At 49.7% G+C, this 21,419-nt stretch overlaps 5 protein-coding genes across 5 annotated transcripts; 4 read left to right on the top strand and 1 right to left on the bottom strand.

Moving 5' to 3' along the window:
• Positions 1-548: 548 nt before the first annotated feature.
• LOC121598361 (axoneme-associated protein mst101(2)-like) lies at positions 549-7,750 on the top strand. Its single transcript, XM_041925068.1, has 3 exons — positions 549-850; positions 4,711-7,586; positions 7,649-7,750. The coding sequence occupies exons 2-3, from the start codon at positions 4,749-4,751 to the stop codon at positions 7,673-7,675; spliced, it is 2,865 nt and encodes a 954-aa protein (XP_041781002.1). The 5' UTR covers positions 549-850; positions 4,711-4,748; the 3' UTR covers positions 7,676-7,750.
• Positions 7,698-10,323, top strand: LOC121599084. Its single transcript, XM_041926594.1, has 5 exons — positions 7,698-8,420; positions 8,479-8,620; positions 8,690-9,106; positions 9,199-9,472; positions 10,305-10,323. Exons 1-5 carry the CDS (start codon positions 7,698-7,700, stop codon positions 10,321-10,323), a joined length of 1,575 nt encoding a protein of 524 aa, XP_041782528.1.
• A 1-nt stretch (position 10,324) lies between these two features.
• Positions 10,325-11,329, top strand: LOC121598365. Its single transcript, XM_041925071.1, has 2 exons — positions 10,325-10,443; positions 10,558-11,329. Exon 2 carries the CDS (start codon positions 10,559-10,561, stop codon positions 10,961-10,963), a length of 405 nt encoding a protein of 134 aa, XP_041781005.1. The 5' UTR covers positions 10,325-10,443; position 10,558; the 3' UTR covers positions 10,964-11,329.
• Positions 11,137-15,068, bottom strand: LOC121598364 (facilitated trehalose transporter Tret1-2 homolog). Its single transcript, XM_041925070.1, has 3 exons — positions 14,475-15,068; positions 12,877-14,082; positions 11,137-11,668 (listed from the first exon to the last, which is right to left on the bottom strand). The coding sequence occupies exons 1-3, from the start codon at positions 14,514-14,516 to the stop codon at positions 11,417-11,419; spliced, it is 1,500 nt and encodes a 499-aa protein (XP_041781004.1). The 5' UTR covers positions 14,517-15,068; the 3' UTR covers positions 11,137-11,416.
• Positions 15,069-18,070: 3,002 nt separating this feature from the next.
• LOC121599085 lies at positions 18,071-21,355 on the top strand. Its single transcript, XM_041926595.1, has 6 exons — positions 18,071-18,145; positions 18,233-18,612; positions 18,705-18,879; positions 18,939-19,664; positions 19,711-19,721; positions 20,245-21,355. Exons 2-6 carry the CDS (start codon positions 18,522-18,524, stop codon positions 21,231-21,233), a joined length of 1,992 nt encoding a protein of 663 aa, XP_041782529.1. The 5' UTR covers positions 18,071-18,145; positions 18,233-18,521; the 3' UTR covers positions 21,234-21,355.
• Positions 21,356-21,419: the final 64 nt, after the last annotated feature.

Consider the following 21,419-nt stretch of genomic DNA (forward strand, 5'->3'; position numbering starts at 1 on the left):
GAGTAGGAATAGTTGAATAGTTTAGCTTTTGTCGGCACAGAAGGGGCGTGTTGTTACACTATAAAGTCAAGGGCAAGCGTGCGCGCACCAGCTCAAGGTTCACCTTTTCCCCTACCCGGGAAATTGTTTCCGCGGCGCATTTTACCGTCGCGGCGCGAGATTGACGTAGCTCGGAGCGTAGGCGTCCCGCGACCCTATCCTTGTACGAAAATATTATGATCCTCCCCCTTTGTAAGGATGGCCACATCAACGACTCCGTGCTCCGCCACATCTGCAGCAATTTGTACTTTATTTCCTTCCTTCCATTTTTTTGTTGCAAATTAATCTTCTTTCCATGTTTTTTGATATTTTATTACATCCGACAATACAGCAGCGGTGGGAGAAAATGATGAGGAAAAACCCCCGATCGTGTGTTATACAGAGATGGCTCATACATTTCCCAAAGAGGAACGGAGTATATTTCTTTACTCTCACACGCTCTTCTGGACCTCAAAGGGTGCTTCAAATCTCTCTCCTGGCTTTTTTAAGTGTATGTGTGTGCTGTCCCTCCTCGACCGTAGAGGAAGTAGTAGGCCTCGGAATATCCGAACGCGCCCCAGCAACGATCCGCACTGGCGAGGTTCGTTCTCAGTCCCAGCTGAACCACCGTCACGGAATAACCGTTTGCGCAGTGTTCTAAAGTTAACTCGCGTGAAGAAAGTAAACCACACAGTAGAGAAGAAAAGACAGAAAGAGAGAGAGCGTGCGAACAAGTGAAAAGGGATCGAGTGTTGGATCCATAGTGAAGTTGCTAAAGTTAAAAGTGTAAAAGGGAGAATTACAACATAAATTCCAAAAGAAACGAGTAAAAGTAGGTGTTGCTCGATTATAAAACGTACTTCTGCATGCTTGGTGGAGTGAGTTCTACCAATCTCACCAAAGGTCCTCCAAATCGTTTTAGTTCTTTGCCAGTTCTTCGCCCACTCCCCTGGAGTGTAGGAAATTATGCAAACCCTTTCCATGTCCCAAATTTCCTTCAAAAACACAACAACTACTACTCGAAGACACACAAGCTATCTCATCAGCAATAACGACTCCCAGTGCTGAACCAACTTCGGGACGTTCTGCTGCCCCCATCCCGGTTACATAATGCGGCAGAGAGAACCACGCGGGGACACCACGAACAAACCATGCGGTCCCGGAACGGCCCAAACGGGGTGGATTTTACTACTCCGGTCGTGCGATATTGATTTATGTGTTCGTGTTTGTGCTGCCGCCGATGATCGTTGCCGCGATCGGTGCCGAACTGCTCTGCCGCTTCGATCCGGGTACACATTTCAAAGACTTTTTCGCCGACACCGGTGTGATGATGGGATATAGCTCCCGTTTAACTACCATTTTAGCGTTAGCATGATGGAGTTTGTGTTTTATTCCAACAAACCTTGAGCAAACGATCATCGTTCGCTTTTTGTGTGCTCCATTTCGTACCTTTTCAATTCCCGGTTTTCCTTCGCGAAAGCATGGCCCTTGGGGACCTATTTGGAACTGCACCGTGCTCTACTGGCAGGCAGCAGTTGTACGGTCGCGTACACACCGTTTGCGGCTGTGTTCGAGCATTAGGGCAGAGCGCAGTGGGAAAAAGATAATAATAGCATTTTTGTTGAAACGGTGAAAATTTTGTCGTCTGCTGCTGCCGCCACCGATGCTCGCTGTCGCTGTCGCCTGTGCCTGTATTTCTGCTGGCGTTTCTTACCGGCGGCGATGTTGGCTGTCTTACTCCTTAATCGGTCTTGCATTTAGGTGGCAGTGGTGGTGGTGGTGGTGGTGGTGTTAGAACACTGCCAGTTTCTGTCTCGTTCTCTAGGGCACACGACTTGCGGGGTTCACATTAGAGGTGGCATTTTGCTAGCACATCATGCTTCCCTTCTGCGCATCATATGATGATGATCGCTGAGATCCATTTTGCAGACCGGAGGACCACCTAGCCCCGAAGATTATGAAACCGTCCGTGCAGGAGGATCTGGACTCGACAACCTCGGCACGAAACAACACTGTCAGAGCGTTGTTTATAATTAGTGACGTGAAATAAAGTGTGTTGTGCGCGATTATTGGGACCATTTTAGGGGCGACAATGCGCTGCTCGTGTGCGGTGTACACGGGTGTACAGCAAGCGACAAGAACGCCCGTATGCCTAGCGGACTCAATTTCCGTCTAAAAATATAGAGCAGAACATACCGCGGTGGGTTTCCTTCCCAGCCCCACCTAGTCTTTGGACCTCACTGGTGTATCTCTCTTTTTCTCTATCGCTTTTTCCACTGGGCCGTACACAACATACTCGGCAGACCCGTCTTCTTCCTTTTCTGGGGCAGAAATCGGCAGCATACCGGCAGAGTTCTACCGGCGCATTCGTCTTGTGCTTGTGCTTCTCCGTACTCTATTTCTTAAGTGGTGTGTCTTCACCTTCGTCTTGACGCTCGTTCGCTTTTGTTACCGCTGTTTTGTTGTTTCAAATGCCATTATTCCGATGTGAGTCAGGCTAATCTAGCGTGCCATGCTAATGGGAGGAAGGAAAAGGTTCTTGCCTATACATACCGACACACTCTCTACATGTATTGAAAAGTCGAGTTGAAGTAGTCGTTTAGAAATTGGCTCTTTTAACTCATGTAGGAACATTCTTGAATTCGTAAATATTTTCCACGATAAAACACGTGCAAGTATATTTGAACTCATGATTTCAAACAATTTAAATAAGCTCCATAGAATCCTGAACATCGTGCGACAACAATCAGCATACCACGTAAAGCTGTGCAACGTAACGCTTCGTTACGCGCGCAAAAAAAAAACGGCTTGCTAAGATCAGCGCATGGCGAATCGTCGCGCAGCACGGAAAGTGTGCGCCTGGTTGTTTACTGTTTTGCTTGCCTCTTCCGATTTTTTTTTTCAATTTACTTTTCGGTGGTTTGTTTTCCGTGCTGTGGCGTAAGAGGTACATTTTGTAATATTTATATTTTTTTCCTACACGCTCCTTTTGTGTGTGTGGGTGCATCATATATTTTTTTTCATTTTTGAAAATAATTTTACTACCCCAAATCCACATAGGGGCCATGTACAATGCGCGGTTCACGGACCAGGAACACACACAATGCACACAACCAATTGACATTAACTGCGCAGCGTACAGGCCCCAACAACCTTGGCAATGGTTCAAAGCGTCCACAAACTGCCTCCTTCACACTACCGCCTTGAAACAGTGTTCGTTGTTGTTGTCAGTTTCACCCAACGGCTGCTAAAAATGAGTGTGAATGAAGCTCTACGAATTCCCGCCACGCCAAAATTTGTTCAAGGATGGCGTCCAAATTGCAGGCGAGCGTGTGTCCTTTTCAACAGATGGCCATTGGAAGCAAACCAACAACGACTGAAACATCTCACTTTTTACCTTAACATTCACCCACAGACACACACACAGCGAGAAGAGCAGTTTTCAGCCCAAACCCCAAACACCATCTGATGCCCAAAACGATATCATGCAAACCACATACACGCATTTAACAGCACATATAGAACACAATATTTCACCCCAATGAAAAGTGGAGGTTAAAATGTGCGAGACGAATTGAAGATCAAACCCTCCCCAAACAACACAAACACAAATTGAAAACAAAATCGAAACAGAGAGCGAGAAAAAAACGGCGCGCCGTGTTTGTTTTAAAAATACGCCCCAGGTCAATGGCTCGCGCGACTCCTAATGGCGGAGGACAGCATCCCCACCCACCCACCCACCAATGCACAGCTGACGGGCGAGGAGGGGAGGGATAGGGGGAGTTCAAAAAAGGGAAATGGATATTGCGTGAAAAATGTTTGTACCAAACCGCCGTGACATTGTAAGCCGTGACACGACATTCTGTGGCGGGAGGAGGCAGGATTTTGTGTTTTCCTTTTTGTTTCTTTTTTGTTTTTCTTTTTGTTTTTTTGCTGGTTCCCCACAAGACGCGATATGGGTGTGAGAGACGTGCGTCATACGACAGCTCGGTGATTTGAAAATTAATTTCTACATACGCAGCTTCCCTCACTTGCCAATTATATGGCCTTTCATCTACGAGGGGGTTTTTTTATGGGTAATCATCGAAATAAACTTCACGATCGTTTGCCGGTATGGTTGTTTTTTTCTTCTTGTTTTGTTATCGCAAATTAATCACCAACGCATTTTGAACGCCATTTAGGTACGCGAGACGATAACGGGGTGGCCGGTGAGCGCGTGTGCTCCAAACACTCTCTCGTGGCCTCATTCGGGCAAACACACAGCCTCCCTCTCCTTCAGCAGTTTTCCTCCCCAAAGGTCCCACCCCATCTCGGCGAAAAGGTTGATTTCTGGTTCGCACAGAGCATTTCGCAGTCACACGACACGGAACCCCTGGTGCCCTGGTGTGTGTGTGTGTGAGTCTTGTGGCTGTACTCTTATGTGTAGCGTTGCTCATTTTTGCAGGCAAATCGTACACATTTAGAACTAAATTTAGATTCTCGCTGCTTCGTAAACAGACGTGCGAAACTCGAGATTCTATAGTGATGCTGGCGGCTGGCCGGTTGGAAGGTTTTAGAGTATTTGCAACCGTTCGTATGACGTTTTTGCCGCGTTTCGAAACGCTGTCATGCCTGATTAAACCACTACTAGCGGTGTTTGTGCTTAATGCTGTTGGAAATTAATATTACATCTTCTTCCCATGCTCTCCACAGACATCCCTCCAGCACCCTAGCGCTTGAAGTGCACAGTAATGGCGAAGAAAGGGAAGGCTAAAAATGGGGCAGCCCCCGGTGAAGGAGAACAAGTGGCTGCGCCGGCGGCTCCAGCAGCTGTCAATGCACCGGCGGCAGCAGCAGTAGCAGCCGTTCCGGCACGACCAGTCGAGAAGCAGGCCGCTCCCGTGCAGCAGCCAGCAGCCAAAGAGGTGAAGCTCGAGGTGAAGCCCGCCCAGCAGGCAAATGGTGCCGCTGTACAGAACGGTGCCGAAGCCGGTGCCGAGCAAGGCGAAATGAGACGCAAGCGAAGCCGGCGTGGAGCTCGCAACGATAAGAAGAAATCGGACAAGGACGATCAGTCGAAGGCGCCCTCGAACCTGACGGCGCGCAAGAATCTGCGCAAAAAGCGCAGCAAGCTGATGCGCATGCTGGAGCAGGCCGAGACGGGCCCAGCGGCCCCGCCCGCTGCAGATGGGGCACCGGTGCAGACGCCGGAAGAAATTCGCAAGAAGATCGAGATCGTCGAAAACTTGCTGCAGCTGCTGCAGGCCCAAACGCAGGAAGAGCGCAAAAAGATAGAAAACCTCAAGAAGGCACAGTCGGCGGAACAGCAGGAGGCGGCCGCGAAGAAGGCGGAACAGCCGCCGCAGAAGACGGCGGTGGCGCCCGGTTCGCCCAAGAGCCTGACCACGGAAAAGGCGCGCAAGGAGGCGGAGGCGAAGAAGCTGGCCGGCGAGAAGGCGGAAATCCAGAACGAGGCGAAGCGGCTGGTGCAGGAAAAGGCACGCAAGGAGCAGGAGATGAAGAAGCTGATCGCGGAGAAGGCGAAAAAGGACGCGGAGGCGAAGCAGCTGCTGGAGGAGAAGGCGGCCCGCGAAGCGGAACTGGCCAAGCTGACGCAGGCGCAGGCACGCATCGACACGGTGGAGCAGAAGATTAACCAGCTCGACCAGAAGGTGCAGCAGCGAAAGGAGGCGGAGGAGCCGAAGGTGGCGGCCGCGCCAGTGCCGGCGGCTCCTGGTAGTCCAAAACAGAAGAAGGATCAAGCGCGCACGCGCAAGGATTCGGAATCGAGCAAGAAGAAGGAGGCAGAAGATAAGGCGAAGAAGGACGCGGAAGAGAAGGCCAAGAAGGAGGCGGCTGAGAAGGCGAAGAAGGAAGCGGAAGAGAAGGCCAAGAAGGAGGCGGCTGAAAAGGCCAAGAAGGAAGCGGAGGAAAAGGCCAAGAAGGATGCGGCTGAAAAGGCCAAGAAGGAGGCGGAAGAGAAGGCCAAGAAGGAGGCGGCTGAAAAGGCCAAGAGGGAAGCGGAAGAGAAGGCTAAGAAGGAGGCGGCTGAAAAGGCAAAGAAGGAAGCGGAGGAGAAGGCCAAGAAGGAGGCGGCTGAAAAGGCGAAGAAGGAGGCAGAAGAGAAGGCCAAGAAGGAGGCGGCTGAAAAGGCGAAGAAGGAAGCGGAAGAGAAGGCTAAGAAGGAGGCGGCTGAAAAGGCCAAGAAGGAGGCCGAAGAGAAGGCAAAGAAGGAGGCGGCTGAAAAGGCCAAGAAGGAAGCGGAGGAGAAGGCCAAGAAGGAGGCGGCTGAAAAGGCGAAGAAGGAAGCGGAAGAAAAGGCAAAGAAGGAGGCGGCTGAAAAGGCAAAGAAGGAGGCCGAGGAGAAGGCAAAGAAGGAGGCGGCTGAAAAGGCAAAGAAGGAGGCAGAAGAGAAGGCCAAGAAGGAGGCGGCTGAAAAGGCGAAAAAAGAAGCAGAGGAGAAGGCAAAGAAGGAGGCTGCAGAAAAGGCCAAGAAGGAGGCGGAAGAAAAGGCAAAGAAGGAAGCGGACGAAAAGGCCAAGAAGGAGGCGGCCGAAAAGGCGAAACAGGAGGCGGCTGAAAAGGCGAAAAAGCAAGCGGAAGAGGAAGCAAAGCGGAAAACGAACGGCGAAGCCGCGAAACAGGCCAACGGATCGGCAGCGGCTGCCGCCCCAGCGCAGGAAAAACCGGCCACCTCGAAGCAGGACGCCAAAAACAATAAAAAGAACAACAAACGCACCCCCAAAAACAGTGTGTCGGAGGATGACAAGAGCACAGCCAAAGCGACCGGTCCAAAAAACGGACCGGGCGGCGATTTTGCCTCCTCTGCTGAACCCGCCACGGTAGCAAAATCGCAGGAAAGCCACTCAGCACCAGTCCCCGTCCCGCCGAAGACCGCCGAAGCTGCTCCTGCCTCCCCGAAACCCTCCCCGAAAGCCAACGCCGGCAATAAACAGGCCGCAGCCGCCGCCCCAGTGAACGGCAAGCAACAGACACCACCGACCAAGACGCCCGAAAAGACGCCCGCCCAGCCAAAGACGGCCGCCCGATCGTCACCGCCAAAGACCACGGCCAAGGCACCGTCTCCACCGAAAACGGCACCGGCGGCCGCTGCCCGTGCCGCACCCGCCAAACCCAGCACACCACCCGCGTCAAAGAAACCGGAACCGCCGCCCAAGCCCGAATTTCTCAAGAAGAAGTCACCCTCGGTCGAGAAGGAAAAGGTCGTGAAGGCGGCAGCACCGCAACAGGTCTCTCAGCCCCCTGCAGCGACAGCCACCCCGCCCAGCTCAGCAACACCTGCCACACCTGCCCCTGCCACCACCGTTCCAGCAACTCCTGCCTCAGCACCTGCACCTCAGGCGGCTGCGGCAGCACCTCCCGCCCAGGAAGGTACCGCCGTGTCGGCCCGCCTCACCGAGGAAGCCCTGAACGGGGCGAAGAAACCTGCCACTGCCGGCACTGCCAACAAGCCGAAACCGGCGCAGAAGAAGCCGGACGTGCCGCCGAAGCCGGACGTGCACAGCAAGAGCGCGGCCAAGATGAAGACCCCGATCAAGCAGCCGGGCGGCAAGGCCGCCAGCTCCACGGTAACGATGACCAGCGAGCCCGTACAGAATAAACATTTGACAACAATTCAGTCTGATTCCAGGTCGGCGGCGGCAGCGGAGCTAAGTAGAACGGAAGCATTTAAGAAAAACATGGACATTATATCGACCATCGCGGACGTGCTGCTGTCCTGCTCGCGCTCGAAGAAGAATCGCACCGCGGAGCGGCCGGCGGCTAACGCGCCCGAACCGCCTACCACTAACACAAGCAGTAGTTCACCTTCCTCATCTTCCAATACTAACAGCACTACCACCACCAGTCTTGATCCATCTCTGTCCTCATCGGCATCACTCTTATCATCCCTATTTCCAACGCTTTCGCAATCACCCGGCCCGTCCGGCGGCTCGTCCGATCAAGCATCCTCATCCACGTCCGCTGGCGAATCTGCGCACAGCAAGAAGTCCAAGCTGGACGTAGAACGCATCCTGCGCATACTGCAAGCCGGTCAGACGCCGTCCACATCTTCAGCTTCGTCGGATCCATCTGCATCCCTGCTGCAGCAGCTCCCACCGGAGCTGCTAGCCGGAGGCCTCGAGGGTGAGGAAAATCCGCTCGGATCGTTCCTAACCAAAGATGCCATCCGCATGCTGATGCCAACTCTGCAGGAGGTGAACCACAAGTTTAACGTGGAAAAGCAACTGCACGCGCTCAATGCGACGGCGGCAATGGCGAAGATAATGCCAAAAACCCTGCCGCCCGGCACGGACACGACCGAGGAGGACGAGCTGGAGGAGGATCTGCTGGACGAGGAGGAGGAAGATACGATCGAGTACAAGTTCACACCGCGCCCGGTCTTCATAGCAACGATCTGTCAGGTAAGATGATTGCGAGGCTCTGAAGAAGATGCAGAGAACTAATCCAACACATTGGTAGGTCTGTAAGAACCCGTTGAAGAGTTTCGTCCACTGCGAGCGCTGCAAGATGGTATCGTACTGTGGCGAAGAACATCGGCGCACGGATCAACCGGCCCATCGTGAACTGTGTGCGGTGGTGTGTGAAGTTGCCGGCAACAGAGGTACGTATATAGCGTTAAGAGAGGGTTTGCTTCTTTGGAGTGCAATGAAAGCAAATCTCTTTTTCCCAGGAGGACACATTTACCAGCTGGCCCGGAAGCTGAACGTGCCGGAGTATCGCAATCTGCGCGTCCACACGCTCAACCAGATCGAGCTCACGCTCAAGCGCCCCATGCAAGCGTACGAACGGGAGATTGTACTGTTTCCGCGCATCTGCCTTACGCCCGAGTGTCGCGAATGGCGGCAGGAGCTACTGACGGAGTGTACCGACTGTCGGCAGGTTTCGTATTGTGCGGACAATCCTGCCCATCTGCCCGCTTCCCATCGGCGCTGGTGCAAGGCGTACCTGCTCTTCCAGAAGCTGATCCTGCGGCAGCGCATCCTGGGCCGGATCGAGCCCGTGCTGCCGTCACGCATCCTCTCGAAACCGGCCCCACTGCCGTCTAACATTGACGAAGCGTTCAAACAACTGTACAAAAACTCGACTGGTACGTATTGCTGAAAATTTGAAAACATCCAACTTCCACGAGAACCTCGGTTAGTAACACTTTGGAACGACTTTACTCCTCTCACACACTAGTGCCTCGGGATGAATGTGTCTACGCCGTACTGTCGCAGATAGGGACCGCGCCGCTATCCGCACTGTATGCGTACCAGCAGACAGGTCTGCCGTTCGGCAGCACATTCACGATCCATCTCGTCGGGGCCGAGCTACAGTTCGAGGGCGACACACTGGACAAGTGGGAAGCGTTCTTCCTTCACCTCGTACCGGAGGTCGCCGTACTGCGCGTCGTGTTCGTCGGACCGGAGCTGAACGTCGAGAATCTGCCGATCGATGTCATCAGTCGCATTAGGTAAGCGTGTCCTTCTCCCTGGGACCTACGTTTTTCTTTTCCCCGAGCTGTCTTCGTGTTAAATGGTTTCATGGGTAACTTTGATTGACAAAGCCCGGATGATCTTACTAAGACAGATCATACATTTGATGGACACTCATTGATCACACGACTTCATGAAATGATCGATTTTGCCAGCTGACCAAGCATTACGATCACGATCCTCATCAAAACGGGACAGACAGAGGGATCCACGTGTTAGAAGTTGATTCTATTAGTGCTTTTAAATGCATTGATTGCAGGGTTTCATAGCTCATTTAAAGATCATGAAGACATCTTAACAAGCAAAGCCTCGAGAAACGGGGCCTTCATCTGGAGATAGAACATAAGACCTCATCAACAAATTCATTACTCCACGTGATCACCAAAAACAAACCATTTTTTACGTTTTTTGTCGCCTTCTATGTTCCGTGGTTTTTGTACATCTGTTTCACGCACTGTGCCGTCGATTTTTGTTTTTGGTTGTAAATGTTTTGTATCTGTTTGTATTTTGTTACCCCTGTACTTGTTATTTTGGCTTCAAAATCATATTTTTCTTGGCAAAATTTTACATCTGTAACTAACACTAACCCTAAATCAAAACAGTTTACCGCATACGTGAAGCTTTAGAGTCGCGCAACACCTCAACGGAGAAGGTTCATTTTCGAAGGATCCCGGCATGAGACGCCGGTGAATAGGGTGTGCTCAGACGCGAAACCCGAACGCATTTCACTGAAGATCATCTACCAGATATTCAGTTCCCCATCGTAAACCTTCGAAAATACGACGCTAATCTTAAACGCCCTCGTTCTAGAATGCGTGAGTATGGCTGAGATTTTCGGGTTGCGCAGAAGAGAGAAATAGAGAGAGAAAAGAGAAGGACGAAGAGAGCGTTGCGATGTGCAGGTAAGGTTTGGCAAACGATCGCTTCAATTGTCATCTTTGTAGCAAAGGTAAGTCATAGGGAGTTCTCGCAGGTGGACAGTTGGATCCTCCAGAGGATCGAACCAGTTCAAGGTTCTAATACACCTACGGCATGCGTTTCTTCTTGCCTTCTCTCGATACAGAATGTGCCGGACCTGCCGGTTGAAGTGCCGCGTGGTAGCGTTCGACTTCCAGTGTCGCACCATGTACCACGACTACCGGCACAGCTCGCGCTACCAGCGACCGAATCTCATCTGCTTCTTCAACCCGGGACTTCACCGTACGACCGGGTTTGCCGGGCAGGACAGCTGGCCGGTAACAATTCGTGCCGCAACGGAGGCAGGCTGCCCAATGCTGGTGACCGCCTACACCGAGCTCGAGTCTCCCCTCGATCTGGACCGGCTGCAGCGTGAGTCGACGCGTGCCCTTCAGGTCGTTCAGCCACCGACGGTCAATCCGTACGGTTCCAAGCGCCCCGATCGTAACTTCATTTCGGACGATACTGCTCCGATGATCTTCAAGAACTACTACTACTTCATAGTGAAATAGAGTGCGAGAGAGAGAGAGAGAGAGAGAGAGAGAGAGAGAGAGAGAGAGAGAGAGAGAGAGAGAGAGAGAGAGAAACTACACCACATAGGACATATCCGTTCTGCGCGTTCGATATAATGTTCATGGTTCACACAACTATTGGTTTTTGGTTTTTGAATGCTTTTAATTTCTTCTTTTCCACTCACTTCGACGTTTCGGCCCCACTTCCCGGGGGGTCGCAACACTACACGGTCGAAGTACTTCCTTACGCGTACTTTACTAAAGTGGCACAGCGTCACGAATCTCCACCCAGTCGTACGATTGGCAGTTGTGATTTCAAAATACGATGTGCAAAAATAAATAATGTGTATCAGTGAGTTAATTTAATCTCGACGAGAGTGGGAAAGGGGATTTATTTCGGTTGAAACGCTTAAAGAAAGAAATTATATCTACAAGGCGGTGTTCCTCCCGCTACTACAACTTTGTATCGATCGACTTGGAATGGTGATGCACTGCTTCGTCGGCCGCACTAAAGCTGGGATTGTCATGGCTTGCCTTTTCGGCTCCCAGTTCCAGCTGGGAGCAGGGTTGGGGTCGCCGTTCGAACAGCTTCTGGATGCTTTCCAACTCGCGGCCTTTCGTTTCCGGTACGCACGTGATGACAAACACCACGCCCAGAGCACACAGCACACTGTACATCAGGAATGTGCCGGAGGTGGTGATGAGCTGAAAAAGATTAATATTTTTTTTTTTTTAAATTGTTATATGTTTTCTCCTTTTACCCTAGACAGTAATCACACATTATCTGAGTCTGTCGTTCAATCCTAAATTAATCTCTAAATTTCTCCTGGTTATTTGGTAGTTTTAATAAAATCACCGACAAGTTTTCCGAACAAATATCTGATTCGATAGATTCGATTCGATGGATGAAGAACCTGATCAGTTCCAGAAACAAACACTATGATTTCGAGATAAATCCCAAGCTCTGTTTTGGTTGGAGATCATTTTCATGATCAGAAATGGTTCTTGAGCAATTTCAGAATAAGTTTTGATTTGTGATCAGCTCCAGGATTGGTATAGATATAGGATCAGTTCCAGGAACTGTACCTATACGATCTGTACTGGTTTGGGATTAAGATCCCGTTTCAAAATCAAAACCCGTTCTGCAGCAGTCCAACAACCTTCACGATCAGGACAAATACTGGAACAATTCCTGGACCTTTTTAGGTACGATACCAGTTTCAAGAAAGGAAAAATTTGAGAAAAAATCCAGAGTTGATTTTGGTTCGAGATCAGTTCCTAGACTTTTATCTGCACGTGATCAGTTCCAGGAACAGTATTGGTTTTGAATCGGTTTAATGATCGAGATAGCTCAAGAACTATATCAATACGAGAAAAATGTCTGGATCTGTACTGGTTTAAGATCAGTTTCCCAACGGAAGCTGGTTCGAAAACAATTCCAGTTCCGTTTAATGCTTTAGATCAGTTTAAGGATTGGTATAAATTAGCGATCGAAAACTTTACGCCCGAAAGAGCCAAATGCTACTATAATGTTTGTAGAGTTTCACGTGAAGATGAACTGTTAAGAGCCGCCATATCAATATCAAAGAGCCGCTTGCGGCACACGAGCCGCATGTTGCCGATCGCTGGTATAGATCCAGGATCGGTGTGAATCGAGATCAGTTCCAGAATATCTTTAAAGGTACAAAGACTTCTTAAAGTATCGTTGAACCTTTACAATTTAATGAATAGCATCGGGACTAGTTCTAGGGTCATGTTAGATTCTGTATTGATTCCTGTAGCACCTTGGAATTGGGTTGCTTAACCCTCCGATTGTCTAGCCTAAATATTTAATGACCAGAGGCAAAGGTTTCACCGTCCCACTAGCAAACCCTTAAAAAATAAACTAAGCTTGCGAAATAATGATCACTTACATCTTCCAGTGGATGGTACGTTTTGATGACGGTGAACATCATGGCCAGATTGAACGAACCGGCCAGTGAGCTGAGCAAGCTGCGCTGTGCGGTTGGGAACAGCTCACCCATCAGCAGAAACGGTATGCTACCGAACCCGATCGAGAAGCCGATCATGAACACGATCAAGCTGACGATCGGCAGATACCCGAAGCAGGTGTTACCGATCGAGTTTAGATGGAAGGCGGCACCCATCGATGCCATCGCCAGGCTCATAATTAGCCCGGACATGATGAGCAACGGTTTGCGACCGGCCCGATCGACGACGAACAGGGCCGCACCATTGCTCAGTACCTGCACCATGCCGACGATAATCGTTGCCAGATGACCGTCCATGGACGATCCAGCCGCATGAAAGATCTCTACCGTGAAGAACACGACCGCATCGATACCGCTGAGCTGCTGGATCGAGAGCAGCACCAAACCAATGCCAAGGGGGATAAGAATCTCCCGGCGTAGTAGCGCTTCCTTGGAGAAGGGTTTCGGTGGGGCCGCGGGTGAGGGGTGCTGATCCTCTTTCCGCTCCACCACCGCACTGGTCGCTTTCGGGTCGATCGAGAAACCCTGCAGATGGAGCCACTTGGCGGAGTAGTGTGCCTTCTCGTACTGTTTGCGCGTTTTCAGCCAAACCGGACTCTGGGGGAAGCACGCAACGGCCAGGAAGAGACAGCACGCCATCCCGCAGCATATCCAGGCGAGCACGCGCCAGTGGAAAAATTTCCCCATAATGTACATCACCATTATGCCGACCGACATGGCCAGTGCGGGCAGGGAACCGATCACACCCCGTATCTTCGGATCGCTACACTCGCTCACGTACACCTGGGCGGCCGGCAGGGACAGCCCGACACCGAAGCCGGAGAGCATGCGGGCGACGAACAGGACGCGCCAATCGTTCGCCGTTGCGATCAGTATCCAGGAGATGACCCACAGCGGTGACGCGATCAGCACGGTGTACTTGCGCCCGATCCGGTGCATTAGCGGGAACGCGACCAGGCTGCCGAAGAACGCACCGAACGGTGGGATGGAGCTGACCCAGGAGGCGATGCTTTTGCTCGGCAGCAGATCCGGCACCGTGGCGTGCATGGAGGGGACGGCCGGTGCGGAGTAGCCGCGCACCAGCCCGATGCAGTAGTAGGACAGCGACACGGACAGCGAGAGAAGCGTCTGGGGGTTGAGCAAATTGTGAATTAGTACACAGTGATTTGATTGAGGCGGCGGCCGGGCGGCCCGAACATTCCACAATGGTATTCGTTTGTTCGCGGTTGGGGTTGTGGGGTTCGCTGTCGCGGCACGTGCTGCCTCAAGGTTAAGCTGCTCACCCCGTTTTTTAATGTGTTTGTGTATTTAACTGATCATTAACATTTTTATGGTCAAATCTGGCGAGGGATTATTATAAATTTAGATTCCCGATGGACATTCATTCCATTAAATTGAAATTAAAGCAGAGATGCTGACACGCGTCTCCTGACACATAGCGATGACAATAGGCAATAAAGCATGTGATTGGGACGGGCAATACGTGGCACTATCAAACGACGTGGCCATTTGTCACTCACCTGCTTTAGCGCTGCCATTGGGGTAGTCTTTTCTTCTGCCATCTTAACTGTATGCACTATTCACTGGATAATACCGTTTCGATCACCGCACAACTGTGTGTCCAAAACTGTTCCCCACCTATGCTTTGAGCCAATGTTCAAAATTTTAATGCACAACGCTCAACACTGGACTGGACTGGCGGCCACCGCTTAACAATAAAGACTGATCACGCGCGCGTCCTCCCTAACCTTTGCTGACGTTTGCCAAAAATTCACCACCAAACGATCGTTACGCGATCGCGTTCAATGGAACCGAGTAAAAAGTGGTATGACCACTTTTGTGTTTTGATAAAGAGCGTCACTATGGGGAGGGGGATATTGTTGTTTTGTTGTGGCTATAATAACAAATAGAAGAGTTTAGGGTTTTTCCACAACTATGCTTCCCCAGCGGATTGTGAGGGACACACGCGACCTGAGCACTATCAACGACCGTTCGCTACTACCGGCAAACTTGAGAGTGCCGTTCAAGCCGGTGCGCGAATCTTTCCTCTACTCCACAAGTCTCGGACGAACGGTACCGATGTGATGTGATGTGCGGTTTGCAGTTCGCTATCGAGATCAGCGTATTTATCTATCCCCCCACCCGATGCTGGGGAGCTTATCGGGCAAAAAAAAACACGTTTTTTTTTCGCAGCATCATTGGCGTGCGGTAATCCTTTTCATTTCGTGGCACTTTCTATAGCCTTAATGTAATTTGCATGTTATTGATGATTGATATGGCTGAAGAGAACCAATAAAATAGTTAAATAAAGCATATAATAGAAACAAGATGCATAAAGTATATAGAATAGGCAAATAGTATGAAAATAAATCCATCAAAGAAGAAAAATAACATTAATAAAGGATAGCTATAGGATAGGATTAATATAGAATAGCTAAAGAACCGAGTATAAATAACTAATGTCCAATTCATTGTCTAAACAAATGGCTTGTGAATGGAATAGAGTACAACAGAGTAAATAAAGAAAAAAAAAAACAAAAACAAAAAACAGTAAATAAATGGTAACTTTAATACATATCACAGGAATATCGAGTTGTTATTGCGGTTTTTTCAATTCATTTAATTAGTTATATGTTTTTTAATTGTATTTATGTTTCTTTGGAGTTATTTGTTTTTTTTTTATAATTCATTCCATGAGTTATCTACTTACTTGTTTATTTTTTTAGGTTTCATTGTGTTTTTGGGAGTTATTTGTTTTTGTTTCCTTCTTTCAATTCATTTATTTCGCTATATGTTTATTTATTCATGTTTCTTTGGAGTTATTTGTTTCATTCTGTTCATTTGTTTATGTAGTCTTCTTTTTGCTTCTTTCTTTTAATTGATTTCATTCGATTTTCGAATTGATTTATTCAATTGAATTATCTATTTTTAATTAGTCTTTTTATTTATGTACTTTACGGTTTATGCATTTGTTAATTTTTACTTGTTTATGTGCTTTTTTTTGTTCACTTATGTTCAAAATACTTCTTTTCTACATCACATCTACATAGAATGATAAAACATACTATTCTAAACGAATAAATATGCAAACATTGCAAGCTAGATACTTTTTCCCAAACAGACCCCATAGTCCCACGCTCTACTAATGGGATTCACTTGCGACTTCCAACCGACTCTACAATGAAACATCAGTTCCCATTTGCGTGAAGGTGCGAGGCAGCAGATAATGGGACGAGCGAAAAAACCCCTCAGAGGTTTAGAAAATCAAAAGCACATGCCTTACCGCAGCACACAGAACCCAGCGAGCGGTCGGACAGTCGGTCCGAAGCTGTGGTAGCTTACTCACTGTCACTTCGTGCATGGGGACGGACCTTCATTGGCGGGGAGGACACACGTGTGTGTGTGTGCTCACACACCGAACTGCAATTTACGGTGCATTACCGCTAATGAAAAGCATATTTCTGAGCTCACTCTCGCTCGCTTGCTCTCCATCGTGTGGTGCGCCAGTGAGTAAAGTTAATTTTTAGTTTACGCGTCTCATACACCGTAACGATACCGCGCGCTTCATTGAGGAATCTGCATGCAAATGACTTTGCAGGCCCGAGCGACACCCGCGCTGCTGCGTTCTCGTAGAGAAGCTCGTAAAATTGGAGTAATGGTTCTAACTGGTTCGGATCTTCCCGACGCCCACCTGCGAAGAAATGGAGACCAGACTGAGCGATTAGAAGCGTGTCTTGAACGATGCTAACGAGGAGCTGGCTTGTGGCAAATTAATTTAACGTTTCTGGAAACGAATCCCCAATCCCCCGATGCCAACAAAAGGCAGGTCAACTTCGCGCCTTTTACTCGTCCATCATTTAATTTTAAGGGATTTTGGGGTGGATTCATAAATTGAATTGCACCCGCTCCCGCTGTTCACAAACGGAGAGGCCTTGGAGAGGGTGAGTTCGTAATTGGGTGGAAAAGTTCCAGCTTTTATTACGAAATGACATGCCGTCGCGATCATTAGTCATAATCGGAACTGAACGCTCTGGGACAGCAGGTAGCAGGGGGAAGTTAGAATTGTTTGTTGTTGTTAGCCCAGAGCTATCTGTCTGGCGTGATGGTTGAGCATGTCGCCGTCAACTTCCGATACGATCGTACGGTCCCGGCAACTCACCCTCCGCACACCCTGTGCATCAATCATTCAGTGTGGCTTGCGCGCTTACGCTACCACCGGGTATGCTCAACATTGCATTCACTCCATTCACACTCAACACGGAAATAAAACCGACACAAAGTTTGATGTTCCCTTCGAAACAGACACCGTTTACACAGACACACACAAACACTCCCCGTGAGAGATCGCTGGAGATCGAGCTTTTTTTGCGCGTGAAGCATCATAAAACTACACGTTTTAGCAGGGGGAGTTTACCACCTTCCAAAAATGGTGCCTCCAGCAGCAGTGGATCTCCGAAGCGACGAGTGGCGAAAGGTAAATTTCGCCAAAATTTTAAACGATCAATCGGCATCGAGTCAAAACGGCCGAGAAGAAAGTACGTCCGGAGGAAGCGCCACCGTCGCTCAACAAAATGCTGTCACCGTCCCGCTGTGGCGAAAGCGATCGTTTGAGATTGGACGCTGTTTTGTTTTTTGTTTTGTTTTTTTTTTTTTTGTTTTATTATGTCATCGAACGACATCCAGCTCGATCGCAACAGTTCCCTCTGAGTCGTTGGATTGGTGTGTTGTGTACCTTGCTGAGTGAGCTACCACATGCAGTGTTCAGGTGCATATTCTGGCGCCTTGATAACGTTCCTGGCTTTTGCCTAGTGTTATCGAGCTGGTGCAATAGCGCCAAATGCAAAAAAAACAAAACAAAAAAAAAACATTGTGCGTTCGATTTGCTCGAATGCTCGTGAAAGTGCGAGAAATTGAAATTGTGTCACTTTTGTGCTAAATATTGTCAAACAACATACCGAATTTGTCACGAGATTTGTTGTTCAATCAGTACGTTATGATCAGTTTATTGGGTGAAATGCAATAGTGATACGTAAAAAGTGTTAATAGTTTACCACTGACACGCGACGTGCAAGTGATGAGCAAGTGTGATTCAAGCAATCAGTGGAATCATTTCCAAGGTAACGCCAATTAATGTTACGCTGGTAACGCACTCACTCATTTTTTGTACCGAAAAGTGCCAAATTGAAATTCGGTATAATTTTTTGATTTTCCACGCTGCTTATCATTCTTTATCATTCCGTTCTTTTAATACATTTTTAATGATTTTTTTTTTGTACAGACATCAAGCCATATGTTGAGACCGTATAGTGAAGCAACTTCTTACAAACGTTTGATATTACTCGGGTAAACTTCAGTCCCCTCTTTGGGCCATTTGGGTGCATTTTTACAACACAAAGCGAATCATTCTGCAGCAAAACAAAACCCTCCTGCTGCGACTGCTGCTACTGCCGGTGTTACAACAGAACCATAAAACTCGTTGCACCGTACCGTGCCTACGACAGTCGTGTGATAGGACGTCTCAGGTCATAACATTGAAAGAACGCCACCGGGCAGAACAGTTTCAAAAAATGCTCCAAACTAGCAGCAGCAAGTGCTCAATTCTAACCGTCCTGGTGTTGGTGAACGTGATAGGCGAGTTTCCATTGCTTCTAGCTAAGGGTAAACATAGCCTACTTGAGAGCTTGTGCGAAGAACAAGTGATCCATTTTGTTACCGTGGAGAGCGTTATTAACTTCTGCATCTCTTTGCAGCCGGTGACTGTGACCTAAATGAGGTGCGCATTGGATTTGGAACATCGTTCAGCGCACGGCGGGACGTTCGGTTCCATCTTTATACGCCGCTGAACCGCGCCGATGCACACGTATTCTCGATCGAGACGGTGGACACGCTGATGCGTTCCTTCTACAACTCCAGCCATCCTGTGAGGTAAGAAAGCTTCTGTTGCGAAATCCACCAAAAGTTGTTTAATGAAACTCTTCCCGTAGAATTATCATCCACGGATGGTTTAACAATGCCACCTCGCTGGTGATACAGGGCGTCAAGGATGCGTACCTCGATGCCGGCAGCTACAACGTGATCGGTGTGGATTGGGGCGTCGGTGCGGGAGAGTCCTACTTCCGTGCGTCACAGTACACGATCGCGGTCGGGTTGGTGGTGGCGGACCTGGTCAAGCAGCTCGTACGCTCCGGTATGGCCGAGCTGGAAAGGCTCTACCTGGTCGGGCACAGTCTCGGGGCACACATTGCCGGCAATGCGGGTCACTCGCTCAAAGCTCAACCACTCCACGTGATCTACGGGCTCGATCCGGCCTCGATCAACTTCTTCCAGGACGAGCCGGACTCGCGCCTCAGCCCAGACGATGCACTGTACGTGGAGGTTATCCACACCAACACGCAACTTTCCGGCTATCCGGCACCGCTCGGGCATGTCGACTTCTACATGAACTATGGGCGTAAGCAGCCCGGCTGCAAGACGGACGTCTGTAGCCATGGCCGCTCGACCGAGTACTTTATCGAGTCGTTGCGTAACACGACCAAAGGATTCTGGGGCGTCGGGTGTAACGATTACGCCGAGATCCGGCAGCGCACGTGCTACAACATCAAGCAGCAGGCGGTGATGGGTGGTGAGTACTGGCAGAAGAACATTACGGCCGGTGTGTACACGGTCGAGACGCTGGCAGAGTCACCGTACGCGATGGGTTACGTTCATTAGTAGCGTGTGTTACTTACGCTTATGCCACGCTTCGTGTGCAAGGAGTGTTAATCATGGTAAAATAACAGTAAATAAACGTCCCCAAATAATGATAATGCACTAAGGAGGAACAGCGGGGCTTATCTGAATTCTGGGTGCTTTGTTCCGAAAATTGAGCCAATAATTTGATGACGCTACGTTAACCCTCCCATTCCCCAGTAATCCACACAGCCACAAGTCACGCTACTAGACGACCGTCGTCTAGACGATGCAAAGGGTGTAACCGTGATACGTCATACAACCGCGAAATGTTATCGAACAGGTCTGATTCGGAAGTGATAGGGCGACTGTATTTTCGGCGCGAGCGACCTCTGATAATGCCGATCGCACTTTTATCGCCCTTTATAAAGACCAGCCTATCTGCTACCGTTAGTCCATTACCCTTGATTGCTGCTACCGAAGGTGAAGGTGCTGCAGAATGCGTGCATTACTGTCGGTTTGTGTTTTGTTTTGCGTGCTGTCCGGGGAGTTAGGTAAGAAGAAATTGTGTGAAGAATCGTTTGGAAAATCCCACTATCATCTTCGAACATCTTATTGCAGCCTACGCCGGCGCACTCTCCAGCAGGGATGTTGACAATCACGAGTGGCACATAGCGGCGGACGAGAATGGCAACATGCGTCTGGTGTCCTACGCCGTACCCTACCAGCTGGACGGTGAAAAGCCAAAGCGGGATTTTGTCCCAGAGCGGGACACGCGCTTTCTGCTGTACACTGCCTCCAATCCGGAGGTACCGCATGTACTCCGGAACGGTGACATTGCCTCGATCCAGAGCTCTCCCTTCAACCCGAACAACCCAACGCGCATGATCATTCACGGGTGGTTCGGTACGCAGGATTCCGAGATCAATCGGCTGACCCGATCGGCCCTCTTCTTCGGCGGTAACTACAACGTGATCTACGTCGACTGGAGCGTCGGTTCGTTGGATGAGTTCTATCCGAACTCGCGTCAGCTGGTGTACTCGGTCGCTGCGGCCGCCTCCAACATGCTGGACTACCTCGCCCGATATGGTCAGCTAAACAAGCGTGACGTTGTCGTTGTGGGACATAGTCTAGGTGCTCACGTTGCTGGTAACGTTGGAAAGTGGCAATCGGGTGCTATCCCTACTATTGTCGGGCTGGACCCGGCCTTGCCATTCTTTACCAGCGATGCTCCCGACAGGATTATGGCATCGGATGCGGATTACGTCGAGATCATCCACACGAACGGTGGTGTGTTGGGCTTTATGGAACCGATCGGTGACGCTGACTTCTATCCCAACTATGGACGTGTCCAGCCGGGCTGTGGGGTCGATGTGGGAGGTGGTTGTGCCCATGCGCGGGCAGTTCACTTCTACGTGGAGTCGATTCTTTCGAGACATGGATTCGTTGGGCAGCAGTGTGAATCGTTCCAGAACATACGGGACGGTACGTGCGCCCAGACGGGCGTTTCATCTCGCATGGGCAGTGAGCCACCGAATGCCAAGGGTGCCCCGGAAGGTATCTTCTTCCTGCAGACGGCCAACAGTTTCCCCTTTGCCGTCGGGTGCTAGTGATATTGACGATCCGTCTAAATAAGTTTACAGAGAGACACGGGCGGCTTTTATGGGCCATAGCACAGCGCTTTTGTTTACTAGTTCGTAAGAAGATTAATATAAATTTCCGCACATAAAGCGAAATCGTAACCTAGTATTATGACATGTCTACCCCTCCCGTCACGTCGTAATTATCGCACGCCA

This window comes from Anopheles merus, chromosome 3L (genome assembly GCF_017562075.2).
Source record: "Anopheles merus strain MAF chromosome 3L, AmerM5.1, whole genome shotgun sequence".
Taxonomy (NCBI): domain Eukaryota; kingdom Metazoa; phylum Arthropoda; class Insecta; order Diptera; family Culicidae; genus Anopheles; species Anopheles merus.

Coding starts and splice junctions, on each gene's coding strand:
- LOC121599085 (XM_041926595.1), top strand. CDS start 18,522: ATGCTCCAAACTAGCAGCAGCAAGTGCTCAATTCTAACCGTCCTGGTG. Junction 18,613..18,704: donor TCCATTGCTTCTAGCTAAGG/GTAAACATAGCC, acceptor ATCTCTTTGCAG/CCGGTGACTGTGACCTAAAT. Junction 18,880..18,938: donor AACTCCAGCCATCCTGTGAG/GTAAGAAAGCTT, acceptor CTCTTCCCGTAG/AATTATCATCCACGGATGGT.
- LOC121598361 (XM_041925068.1), top strand. CDS start 4,749: ATGGCGAAGAAAGGGAAGGCTAAAAATGGGGCAGCCCCCGGTGAAGGA. Junction 7,587..7,648: donor GCAAGGCCGCCAGCTCCACG/GTAACGATGACC, acceptor GTCTGATTCCAG/GTCGGCGGCGGCAGCGGAGC.
- LOC121598364 (XM_041925070.1), bottom strand. CDS start 14,516: ATGGCAGAAGAAAAGACTACCCCAATGGCAGCGCTAAAGCAG. Junction 14,083..14,474: donor CAATGGCAGCGCTAAAGCAG/GTGAGTGACAAA, acceptor CTCAACCCCCAG/ACGCTTCTCTCGCTGTCCGT. Junction 11,669..12,876: donor CGTACCATCCACTGGAAGAT/GTAAGTGATCAT, acceptor AATCTTTTTCAG/CTCATCACCACCTCCGGCAC.
- LOC121599084 (XM_041926594.1), top strand. CDS start 7,698: ATGGACATTATATCGACCATCGCGGACGTGCTGCTGTCCTGCTCGCGC. Junction 8,621..8,689: donor TGAAGTTGCCGGCAACAGAG/GTACGTATATAG, acceptor TCTTTTTCCCAG/GAGGACACATTTACCAGCTG. Junction 9,107..9,198: donor ACTGTACAAAAACTCGACTG/GTACGTATTGCT, acceptor CTCACACACTAG/TGCCTCGGGATGAATGTGTC.
- LOC121598365 (XM_041925071.1), top strand. CDS start 10,559: ATGTGCCGGACCTGCCGGTTGAAGTGCCGCGTGGTAGCGTTCGACTTC.